General features: G+C 37.6%; 2 protein-coding genes across 5 annotated transcripts in view; one reads left to right on the top strand and one right to left on the bottom strand.

Moving 5' to 3' along the window:
- Rundc3b (RUN domain containing 3B) overlaps window positions 1-12,972 on the bottom strand; it is a 162,510-nt gene that overhangs the window by 105,664 nt on the left and 43,874 nt on the right. For all 3 annotated transcript variants that reach the window (XM_052719766.1, XM_052719765.1, XM_052719767.1), the window contains exons 3-4: window positions 11,534-11,667; window positions 2,769-2,854 (exon numbers count right to left, since the gene is read on the bottom strand). In XM_052719766.1, the coding sequence (XP_052575726.1) occupies window positions 2,769-2,854; window positions 11,534-11,667 (220 nt within the window). The remainder of the gene's footprint in view (window positions 1-2,768; window positions 2,855-11,533; window positions 11,668-12,972) is intronic.
- The window catches only part of LOC128098531 (ATP-dependent translocase ABCB1), a 165,019-nt gene continuing 152,337 nt past the window's right edge, over window positions 291-12,972 (top strand). For both annotated transcript variants that reach the window (XM_052719763.1, XM_052719764.1), the window contains exon 1: window positions 291-425. The gene's annotated coding sequence lies outside the window, so the exon portion shown is untranslated. The remainder of the gene's footprint in view (window positions 426-12,972) is intronic.

Here is a 12,972-nt window from a genome sequence, read left to right as displayed (position 1 = left end):
CTCTCTATCACTTCCCAATTCTGGCTGTCTATCTGTAACACCCAAATTCCTGAAGTTTTTATTTTTATTTGTTTTTCAGTTGCTCCTCAAGACACTTTCCACCCCAGCAGAAGTTCACATGAAATTCTTTAATACTTTGAAGGCAGTCGTGTTCTCCAAGAATTTGTACTTCAGCTCCCCACCCTTCCTCCACCCACAATGATCCTTGGATGGCCACAGATTAGTGCTTCAAAGTTGCCTGCCTTGGCTCCTCCCCTTGCACTGGGGTAAACGCTCTGTCACTATTTTTAAGACTATCATTTCTCTTTGTCTGTGAAGTTAGACAGAACAAGAAGAAATCCACTTGATTCAGACACTCTCAAGACCCTTCGAGGATTAAATTCTCCTTCTATAAGCACTTACGTCAAGAAGCATCCAAATAAAAGGTAATGTACAACTCTTCTTGCCAGTACTTCTGTTTTACAAACTCACTCTTCCAAATGTGATTGTAGGCCAGGGATTTACATTCAAAATAACTTATAATTAAAAAGTTTATTTGGTTTTATTTCAGTAAAAATAATAGCATTAAATAGTAAAAAGAAAAACGTTCTGGGTTTTCACATTTATTGGTCAGAATTCAAGAAGAGAATTTTGAAATATCTTCGTGCTTATTTTCCTTCTTGTAAATTATGAAGCCACTGTATTCATATTTAAGCACCATTATTATGGCAGGTATGTTTATGAATATATACGTACATGCATATAATATGCACTAAGCCATGTTTCTGTTTTGAATAGAATATGTTTGTATATTTTTGCAAGACTTTTTATTTCAGAGACTTTTGTGTTTAGGGCTGAATCATTTCCTTTTCATCAGAGTACAGCTAGGTGTAAGACAAGGCTAAAATGGTTCCCTTTAATATTTAAACTACTTGTTCCAAAAACAATCTATTCAAAAATTATTTCTACCACACCCAATCATTTCAACTAAGAAACAGGACTAACAACTTAGGATAGATGTTTTACTGTTTATTTAGAAAAGGTGAAATATTTTAATTACATAAGAGTTAATTATTGTGTAAGCTGAATTTTAATTTAGGATTTTTTTGGTTTAGCATATTAGATTCTGATACTGTGCTGTAGTTTTATATACAAAGCATTTGTACCCTCAATTTCTTTCATAATTAAGTTTATCTCTTTGTGATCATAAATATTTCATTTTGTCAGGTTCATTTCAAAGATCTAAGAGTTTATCATCATCTCACCATCCATCTTTAGATGTCTGCTAAGAGTATTAAGTTGCTAAGAAAAATCCTCAATAAATACATATTATATTAATCTTGTGAAAACACCTTCATAGCCAAAACGTCTTTTTCCTAATCAAATTGATTATCATAGTAAATTTCTTTTTTTTTTTTTTTTTTTTGGTTTTTCGAGACAGGGTTTCTCTGTGTAGCTTTGCGCCTTTTCTGGAACTCACTTGGTAGCCCAGGCTGGCCTCGAACTCACAGAGATCCACCTGGCTCTGCCTCCTGAGTGCTGGGATTAAAGGCGTGCGCCACCATCTCGCCCGGCTGTAAATTTCTTTGTATCTGCCAAGTTAAAAGCTTACTGTTTTAGTTATCATCTACAAAGATGAAGTCCTCTCAGTGAAAGCCTGCATCACTTAGCTGGTTAAAGGCTTACTGTTTTAGTTATCTACAAAGATGAAGTCCTCTCAGTGAAAGCCTGCATCACTTAGCTGGCTAAAAGAACATGGCAAATGTCAAGGTTTTCTCACAATCTACAATGTTAAACACCATCCGAGGACACGGAAACTGGGGTGCCAGATCCCTGAGTTCTCTGTACCTATCTTTTCTCTGTCAAGGCTGATTTACAGCCGCCACTCTGCCACCCTTTTCAGAAGTAAGAGCAGGGTTAAAGAAGCACACCCACGGAGAAGTCCTAAGGCAGCCTGAGCCAGCAGAGCTATCTGTGAGAAGGGAAATGCTCTACAACTTGCCATGCATGAAGTACCTGAAATGTGACACGGCAACTAAATAACTACATTTGAATTTTAAATAATCCTTATTAATTTTATCTTACATAGTGTCCTATGCCCATGGCACTATACAGTATATGTCTAAGGTAATGAAATTATTAAATGTTTTCATTTACAAATACTTCTGAGATGGAGGGAAGTAGTATTATCAACAGCAACAAATATAGACCACCAGACAAGAACTAAATATTCATGGCTGTTGTCCTAGTATGAACCCTTTCACCACTAATTAAAAAGCAATAAGGTCTTCATTTTTATAGAGCACACAGTAGGACATCCCTTAAAATGTAACCTTAGAAAAATAATACCTTCAAAGAGTACACTGAAAAGAAAGCAAAGCCACTATTAATTCTGTACACGAATGAAAGAAATAAATGATCTATTTACGTCTCCCCAAGCAAAGAAATAAGGAAGCACTATGCTGGAGAAAGAGATAGATAGCTAAGAATTTCAAACTTCCTTCAAATTTGTCAGTGAAAAGTGAATGGGGAGAATGAAGCTCCAAGCACTGAACGATCGATAATCAGAATGATTCAAAGACAAGACATCCCAGGCACCATGCGTACCCTTTACACAAACCAGTAAGTCAAATGTATATTCGGGTAACAAATTACACTTTCCTAAGAAGACAATAGATTTATCTGAGCAGCAAGAAAAACGGATGACCCGAAAGTTGAGAACTTCAGATTATCTCTTCATTGTGATTTTTCAAGTCATAAATATTAGAAAATTGAAAGGACTTTTAAACCTGGTTGTTTTGAAGTCTCTCAAAGCTGTAGAGATGTATTCAGACAAATGTTTTTCCATGAGTGCTACTCTGATCCAGGCTCTACCCTAAGAAGAACAAGAAAGGATCAAATAAGAAACTTAAAAATATTTTCTATATACTGTTAAATATATGCATATTAACAATATGGAACAAATAATTCAAAACAAAGAATGACTATGAAAATACCTTAGAAGATAAAGCAGAAAACTTCGATAATATTATTAAGCACATATTTTGTTTTTCAGAAGCTATATGACATATCAAACTACCACTATATCCTCTGATGAAAATGAGCTACTTGGGTTTGAGATATATTTTGAATCATATAGTATATTTATATAAAATTCTACTTCAATATCAAAGGCAGCATGCTAATTAAAAAGAGTCCCCTTATAAAATACATGAAACAGTCTTTTCATAGTCTCTCTAACAACACAAGTTTGAGAGTTTTCTACTGATGCCCCAAGAGGAAGTTTTCATACCGATAGGAAATTACACTATATGACCAGTCACAAGCCCAAATCTCATGAGCTATGAAATTTGGAGCTAAAAGATGCTACCAAAGATTTTAAAATAGAAAACAGCAGCAGGAAGCCAGGGACTAGGGGTGTAGCTCAGTGGTACAGCATTGGCTTAGCATGCTCCAGGCTCTGGTTTTAACCGCCCTCACCAAAAACCCAAAATCTCAACTCAGATATTAGCATATGTCAGCACAGAATCAGAGACAAGAACTTCTGACTTGTGAATCATTTAACAATACTAGAAAGTGTTAACCCCTCTTAGTACCCGACATTAGCTAGTCTTTCTTAATACTCCAAAATATTCCTTATAGATGTGTGTGTTTCTGTGTGGGTATGTGGTTGCGCTTGCCTGTCTATGTGTGGAGGTCCGAAGTCAATTCTAGGTGTGTCTCTCTCTCTCCCCTCTCTCCCCTCTCTCCTCCCCCCTCCCCTCCCCCTCCCCCTCTCTCCCCTCTCCTCTCCCTCTCCTCTCCCTCTTCTCTCTTTCTCTCTCTCTCTCTCTCTCTCTCTCTCTCTCTCTCTCTCTCTCTCTCTCTCTCTCTCTCTCTCTCTCTCTCTCTCTCTCTCTCTGACATGTCTCTCATTGAACCCGGAGTTCATTTGGTTGTTTTGGCTGGACTGGCCAGAAAGCACATGGGATCCATCTGTCTCTGCTCTAATCCCCCAGGCCCCTGACCTGGAGTTATAGATCAGGGCCACTGCACCAGGATTTTTTGTAGATGCTGGAGATTTGAATTCAAGTCATCATGCTGTGCAGCAAGCACTTTATTTCACTGGGCTACCTCCCTAATCCTTCTCATAGCCTATTTAGACTGAAAGAATGTAAGGAATAATATCAGTAGAGAACATAAAATTTCATTTACTTTCATTCCTACCTAGCCCTTCCCAAATCTCCAGGAAAATTCCTGGCAACCGAATAACACAGAAAACAACAGCATTGAAATAGCAATGGGAATAAAGGTGCATAATCAATCTGCATTATGCTCAACCCATGGGCTTGGAGGACAGCATGAAAATGTCCACAGGTATAATGAATTCAGCATACTTGTGGGTAAGAAAGGAAGCAGTCTAGGTAGTGATAAAAACAGCCAGGCTGGAACAGCAATGCTGCTGGGAAGAAAATCAACAATGGGGATGGCCTTGCAAGCCGAGCTTCCCATTCCATTGACTTCCAGTGTGCTCTGCACTCAGCCCATTGTTCCTTCTGAGCAAGCCTGGAGGAACCCACAGAGATGGAGCTGATTGAAACAGAGGAAGGAAAAGGCAGGCTGCTGGCTGCCCAACAGCCCCAAGAGTCTCATTCGAAATTCAGTCTAACAGACACAGAAACTAGCAGTACGTTGTGGAATCAAAAAGCTCCACTGTCACAAGTATAGAAGCAAGGGAAGGCACCATCCAGAGAAAATTAGGCACAGGAGGCTGTGCTGTGGCTAGATAAGAGATGTGGGGAAAGTCCTGCTTCCTGATTTATTAATTCCAATCCACACAGAGCTGGGCTGCACTTAGTTTCCTGTCCTTGCATGTGTGTGGAACTCTCTGTTGTGGTAACAAATTGTGCTAATTTTAATGATTTATTTTCTTTCAATGAAAGAGCTTTTACTAGAATAGAAAAACAAGACTTATGAAGGTTGTTGGCACCAAGATATAGAAAACCTGAAGTAATGTTAAGAAATTTACACTTTATTATTTGGCAATGGTGAATCATTGAGACTTCAAGAAAGAAAAAAAAAGCCATGGATGTAGATAGTTCTCAAGGACATAATTAGTACGTGCTAGACTCTGTTCAAAATTTTTGTGTATAATTAAAATAGTCCCCATAAGAACTGCATGAGTTTTGGTTATGATACTATCCTTATTTTACTATATGATGAAACAAAGAAAAAATGCCATTAGTAGAGGGAAAAAAATCTCTCATCATCAAATACGCCAGTCTCTGAACTCTCCCTTTCTTTCTCATCCAGAGAATGAGATGTCATCAATTAAAAGAGCAAAAAGACATCAAATAGTCAAGATATCTGCCTTGACACATCTGGCAAAAGACTGTCACTTATGAATACAAAAGTCTAATTTCATATAAATCTCCACCAAATTAAAAATGGATCTGCACGTAGGAGCATGTTTTAGTTATAGTACAGCCTAATTATTAGGATATTCAGACGTTCTCTATTTCAGATTGGGTAAGTGATTATTTTTCAAAGGATTTTCCTGCTTCTATCATTTTTACAAATTTATCAATGTGAAGTTATTAATAATAGCCTCACAGGATTTTTACTGTCTACAGCAGTGGTTCTAATGCTGCAACCCTTTAATACAGGTCCTCATGTTGTGGTGACCCCAACCATAAAGTTATTTCATTGCCACTTCATAACTGTAATTCTGCTACTGTTATGAATCATAGTGTAAATATTATATATGCAGGATATCTACCCCCAAATGGGTCTCGACCTGCAGGTTGAGAACCACTGGTCTACAGGATATATGGGGTTGGTGGTGTCTTCACTCCTGCTATTCTACAATCCATTTCACTTCGTGAAGAAATTTGCTAAAATCTATGAATTATGCCAGTCATCAGCTTTTAGTTGCTATTCTAGAATGAATTTGCTTCAGTGTGATTCAAGTGTTGCTCTGTATTCTGTCTTCCCTTCTACTCACGGTTACTACTTCTGTGGTTGCTTGTTGAAATGAAATCTTTGCTAATTGATTTCTAGCACTTTTGGTTGTTCAAACATACACAAAAGCCTTAAGTCTACTTTCCTTGAGTCGAGTTTTTATATATTGTATTTCATTGTCATTTTTCAAATACATTTCAATTCTGATTATGATTTCCTCTTTCACTGATGAGCTACTTAGAGGTCCTTCAAATTTTCACTCATAAACGCATTCTGCTGTTTTGTTGTTATTGAGTCCAGCTTACTTCCACTGTGGTTAGAGAACCTGCTTCACATGACCCCAGTCCTTCGGAGGCCACTGAGATCAATTACGGCTCAGCAAATGGTTGATGTTTGTATAAGTCCTATGTGTGTTTGATAAGAATTCTCTTGTAAAACATTGAGTTTCCTAATACTCATCTTTGCTTCTATTTTTTTAGCCATTGTAATTACTTAAGAGTTTATCATATTTATGATCCATACATAGTTCTATTTCTTTGTAGTTTTCTTAGCATCAGTCATCTTTTTTTTTCTTTTTGAGGAAGAAGAGATCTGAGACAGTGTTGCCATGTAGCCTAAGCTGGCCTTGACCCTGGATCCTCCCTCCTCAGCTTCCTGAGAGCTGAGATTAAAGGCATGTACCACCACACCTAGCTTGATGTTTTTGATATGCTTGGTTTGATTGAATTAACAGATACTGGTAACAGTGACTCGCAGCATGTATTCCTTTCTCCACAGTTGATTTTTTCCTTTTAAGTGTCAGAACAGCACCCACCCCTTTTCTGGAATGTCTCTCCCTTCAGAAGGGGCCTGTCTTGCTCTACATGGTGGCTATCTCTCCTGATGTAGCTCCTCTTGGGATATGAAGAAAGGCTCTTTCCCTTCAGTGCCCCATTCTCCTGCCTATAGTCTGATGCTCTGTCTCTTCTAATGCTTTCTGACTTCATGGCTGCATTATGGGCCCTGTGGTTATCACATTCTCTCTTCAACTAAGGCTCATTCTGAAGAGTAATATATTAAAGTGCTATATTTCTAATGTTTGTTGTCTTCTCAATTACTTTCTGAATTTTGAGGACAAGCCAGTTATGTACATATTGCTCCAATCTGTATTAAAGGGGTTTACAACACTTGCTATGCTCATGTCTCCTGTTTTAAATTTGAAAACTAAAAAGTTGGTTTCTTATTTTTAGATTATCAAGTATTTTGTTAGCAAGTTAAACTCTTTATAGATCTATGTTCCATGTGACTTCCCTTGAACAACTTCTCAAATGGGAGTCAATAGGAGTAGATTAGACACAGCTATCTTCTGGTCTTCTTCAGCCCTGCCACAATGCGCATGTCACTGAATCAAGACCAATGTAAATGATCTAACCGATACTCCTTCATAATGACTCAAAAACTCTGTAACATGAATTTGTTTTACTTCTTCATGATTCTGTGTGTTTACACTATGATTATGTATTTTTCCCTTAAAATTTACTTTACTTATTGGAATTTGGGGACTTCATCATCCAGTAGTAAAAGAGCTGTACCAGATTCAGGAAGTGCTTCAAGCAGTAAATTATTGAACTTCTAAGGATGACTTGATCTGTGTAATACAATACTGAAAACTTGTAAAAACACTTTTTTATCCAGTTGTCGAGAGACTTATTTATGCTAAACATCATTCTCTCAATGCAGCAGTTACACACAGCACACGGCTGTGCTGGGGAAAGAAAGGCAATAAGCTCAGCTTATAGCCAACTAAGTGGAGGACTAGGTTTTATTACAGAAAATTGTATTAGTTTTCTTTTGCTCAGCAGTAAACTACAAATCTAGAGGCTATAAAGCACACTGACTCAGCATCTCTCATTATGCATTAGTCTGGGTGGACAACACCAGGATCTTCCTGTTTAGGGTCACACACAATGGGGGCCACAGGGGGATTATCTACATCCAAGTTCATGCCAGTTGATAGTCAAATTCTGCTCTTGTAGGTTGGCGACTGAAGCCCCCTTTCTTGTCTTTGTGATTATTAGTTGTGTCCCCTTTCAAGTTGTGGAAGCTACCAGCATTTTCATGTTCTGGTCCTCAGTCTTATCCCAGGCATCAGGGGAATCTACTCTCTCACAAAATTTAAGCATCTAACTTTCTGATTTTACCACCAGATGGGGCAAATTTTGTTTCTGTAAAATTTGCAGTTAAAGCCCAACTACCCTACTTTTGCCATTCATTGCATTTTCAAAGCCATTTAGATCATCAACAGTATTTATTTATGAAGAATGTGAAGAAGTGATGCTTAATTTCAAATGTTGTCTAACATTGACATTTAATATTTAGAAGACCATTAAATACATAACTTAACAAATTAAAAGACCTTGGCAATATGTCACTATTCCCTTTACCAGATGAGAAACTGAGATTTACGGAGGAGTCTTTCCCCTCACATAAGTGCATCTAGCTGAATCTGGATGAATCCTAGACATGGTTTCTCAACTCAGATATCATGATGAGACTTGGAGGAAAGTAACGCTGGAAAACTGATGTGTTTGAAAGGTTTTGATTATGTTCGTAGATCTTCTTTATGAAAATGACTGATTCCAAAACACACTTTTCTCATAGAAAAGTGAGAAGCTAAGATCCTAAATGCAGGTCCTTTGTGCATATATTATGGCTTCCAGTTTTGAGTTTTTAAGGGATTCCCGTTGTGAGAACATATGTGCCTCTGCATCTATATGTGTTTCTGGAACTTCTTCTGTTTATTTTGTCTTATTCTGAATTGCTTGTTTTGTTTTATCTTACTTTATTTTATTATTATCCCTTAGATGCCTGGCTTTTTTCTATGAGAGACAGAAAAAGTGTGGATCTGGATGGGAAGAGTGGAGGGGAGGAACTGGAGGACTAGGGTATGGGAAATCATAGTCAGAATTTACAGTCTGAAAAAGTCTGCTTACAGTAAAAAATGGGAGGGGAGAGGAAGAAGGCTTAAGCATTTTCGTAAGAGCTATCTGACTGCAATCCCAGGCAGGCAGTGAAAAGACCTAATAAAAATAAGAACGCTTATGTGCCACAGGTTTTTGCTTGTATAGATTCAGTTCATCCAAAATACAACCAATCTTTTGACCTAAAGAAATCGAGACACTATTCCTAAGTCCCAGGGAAAGCAAGACTGACACAAACTCAGCTGAGATGCAATTTCAATTTTAAAGTTCTAAAAAACTAACTACTTATCTCCAGACTGTAAATCTCTCTTTTTCTACTTACGACAGCCCAACAAAACAAAATATTTCCCAAATTAAGACTAAAACACCTTACATTAGCATCTCAGACATTTTAAAAAGTCTGTTTTGATTTGTTTTTTACAAATTTTAAAGTTATGGAGGACCCTAAGAAAGCTTTCAGTTAGACTATCTCTATTAATATTTACTACACCTAACATTCTAAAACTCAGTCAGTGGGGACGGTTTGATGGCTCAATGGGTAACAGTACTTGCCCTGCAAGCGTAAGCACCCAAGCTACACAGAAAGCCAGCATGACTGTGCACGCCTGTAACTCTAGTCCAGAGGTTCTCAGCCAGCAGCCTCGCCCTAACCAGCAACCTTCCAGTTGGGAAGAAAACTTAACTTGAGGCAACAAAGTAAAGAGTGATGAAAGAAGACACCCAACATCCTGTTGTGACTACTGTATGTGATGTGCATGCACAGATATGCACATCTGTACATTTGAATACAGCATGCACCACACAGACGGACAGACAGACAGACACACACACACACACACACACACACACACACACACACACAAACCCACCTTCAACAAATGGTAATTTTTAAGAGTTAGATGCAATATGAGTATTTAACTAAAACAATGAACTTTTAATACTGTATTACATTAAATTTACATGCTTATCTTAAACTGAATTATTCACTTATGCATTTTTTTGTGATCACATGAATTGGTCACTTGGAAAATATAAGTTAGGCAAGTCTATCAAATATTAAATTCTATTAAACAGTTTAAAAATATATTTCCTGATAACATCAATGTTATCAGAAAAGCCTTTATCAAGCTTAAAGCACTGAGTGCAAGCTTTCCAAAAGTTTAATTTTTGCTTAAAAGCTGACCACTAGCGACAAATATTGTCAGTTGTTTCATTACACATATTCTTTAGGAAGAAAGGCTGTTTCTTTCAAGAAATGTCTTCCAAATGCTAAAATCTGAAAAAAAAATATTTTTCTTTGTGTGTGTGTGTGTGTGTGTGTGTGTGTGTATGTGTTTGTGTTCATGTGTACATGTGTGTAAGTGTCCATGGAAGTCAAAGGATAATCTTGGCTTTACTCCTCGAAAGCTGTCCACACTGATATTTAAGACGAGGCCTCTCACTGGGCTGACCAGCGAACCCCAAGGACCTGTGTGTCTCAGCCTCCCCAGAGCAGAAATTCCAGACATATGCCACCACGCCTGGCTTTCATGTAGATCCTGGGGATCAAACACAGGTCCTTATGCTGTGTGGTAAGCACTTAAATGACAGGTCTCTCTCTCTTCAGCTCCCAAGTTACATGTTGTAAGTTTCCTCAAAATAAAGATAACGTCACACAAAAGTACCTAGATCAGCTCACAATACAGACAATTGCAGTGTCTTTACTGAAGCAACCATTGCATTTCAATATGCTACAGAAATATTTTCTGATATAGTTTACTAGAAAATCTAAGCTGGCTGGAACTCACTATGTCTCCCAAGCTGGCCTCAAACCTTCATTCTCCCGTCTTGCCTCAGCCTCCCTAGTGTTGAGATTCCAGGCATGCACATTAATGCTCAGTCATATTACACACTGTCATACCAATTGCGTAGTCAATACACAGTCAAAGCTTAAATGAACAATCAATACTTACTATGTCAAGAGCAGACATTCTGAAGTAAACTGGCCTTCTAATACAAACTGTACGGTAGGAAAGCACTCATGGCTGCTGGTGTCATTTGATGCCACCGCCTGCCTTCCGTTGTGCAGGTCTGACCACCACTGTTTGTGCATTAGTAGTGTAAATGTTAACACCGTGAAAAGGGAAGGAACACAGTGTGTTGGTTTGGAGATTACAGACCCTCAAAGAAAGGCCTTTGAAGACCCCAAGGATTCCTCAGGACTATATATATTGTTGGTTTTCCAAGACAAGGTCTCTGTGTAGCCACAGTTGTCCTGGACTTCACTCTGTAGACCAGGCTGGCCTAGGACTCAGAGATCTGCCCGCCTCTGCCGCCTGAGTACCGGGATTACAGGTGTTCACTAACATTCCCAGCTTGAACAGCGTATATTTTAAAGTGCTTCTTAAAAGGAAAATTGTAGTGAGTCGGTCATATCCTCCTGCTATTCAGGATTCAACAGTGATGAATCAACAAGGAGTATTATAAATAAGTACATACATACAATGAAATAAAAATAAAAATAAAACCTCTAAAGGATGTTAACTTGGGTAATGTTCAAACTGCAACAAAGAAAAGAAATGAAACCTTTTTTTCAATATAGAGTTCATATATTTTCTGTCCAGGTAAAATAACTTCTAATTAGATTAGACATACTTCATATTGTCAAATCTTACCTTAGCTCTGGAGGAACTGACATTTTCCATATTTTCAATGCTGCAGATACAGTTTTGAGAAACTTTCCGGCAAGCCACTCTGATATAGTCCCAGAAGCTACGAGGACTTTCATAACCAAACCAGGTTACTTGACCTTCAGGAGATAATTGTAACACAGAATAAATTAAACTAGTCCAGAAAACTCAAAAGGCATGAACAGTAAAATTCTGAACAATAAACACTGCAGTGTGCTAGTAAGGAAAGGACACTGATCGAGGTGTTGAAAAATCTTAAACACAGTCCCATTCTGTATTTACTGGGGTTACTTCTGAATATTGACTTAGCCACTCTGAATTGTAGTTATTCACATGAAATGGAAAGGAACTGGACACTAAAAATACCTTATTGTCTCAGGTTTTCACTGGGGCATAGGAAACTTTTCCTGTGCTTCCTGGACACTTGGTAAGCACTCATTTATGTGTGATGAGTTGGATTTAAACCCTTTCTACTTTTTGAAACAGAAAATAAATGATGACAAATCTTTTATTCCTCCGTATAAGGTTATATTTCAACTCACAAGACAGTTAGTGATTGACCCTATAAGCAAATGAAATTAATTAGCATTCCTCATTCACTAAGAGTCTTACTCTCCTTTGACACTCTCCTGTCGTCACCTACAAAACTCTCCTATGACAGTCATTCACTGATTGTCACTTAGTCACCAACCTGTGAAAAACCCTCATTTTTATGGATTTTATTTTATTTATTTGCATTTAACCACAGCCCTTTATTTTTTCCTTTTATTGAAAATAGGTTTTTTTCCTCACACACTATATCCAATTACAGTTTCCCTCCCTTAACTCTGCTCTCCTCACCTCCCATCCCATCCCATCCACTCCCTTTGTCTCTCATGAGAAAACAGACTTCTAAGGAATAATAATAAAATATAATAAAACAAAAACTAACACTTTGGACTAGGACTAAACAAACAGAAGGAAAAGAGCCCAAAAGAAGGCACAAGAATCAAAGACCTACTCATTCACACATTCAGGAATTCTACAAAAACATTAAACTGAAAGTAAGGTCCTGAACAATTCATTGCTGACAGACTGAATTAGAATGTTGTGAGCTGAAGGTCACATAAATGTCAGTTCTACAGAAATAAAATATAACTTGTTTTTATTGTGATTATGGCTATAGATACAGCATATACGATAAAGTAACTGTTTAAAATGATTACCTGTGTGAATCCACATTGAGAAAATGAAAACAAACCTTGCTTTCTGTTTTACCACTTGTCCTAATCTTGAAAAAATAACCGTTTTCTAGTTAAACATATGAAAACATGTTAGATCATAATACAGAGGCAAACAAAAACAAAAACAAAGCTGGGCAGTGGTGATGCACACCTTTAATTCCAGCACTTGGGAAGTAGAGGCAGGAGGATCTCTGTGAGTTC

The sequence above is a fragment of the Peromyscus californicus genome, unplaced genomic scaffold (genome assembly GCF_007827085.1).
Source record: "Peromyscus californicus insignis strain IS unplaced genomic scaffold, ASM782708v3 Scaffold_6__1_contigs__length_162567912, whole genome shotgun sequence".
Taxonomy (NCBI): domain Eukaryota; kingdom Metazoa; phylum Chordata; class Mammalia; order Rodentia; family Cricetidae; genus Peromyscus; species Peromyscus californicus.
Note: the sequence above shows the minus strand (reverse complement) of the source record. Positions and strands in the feature narration are given on the sequence as shown.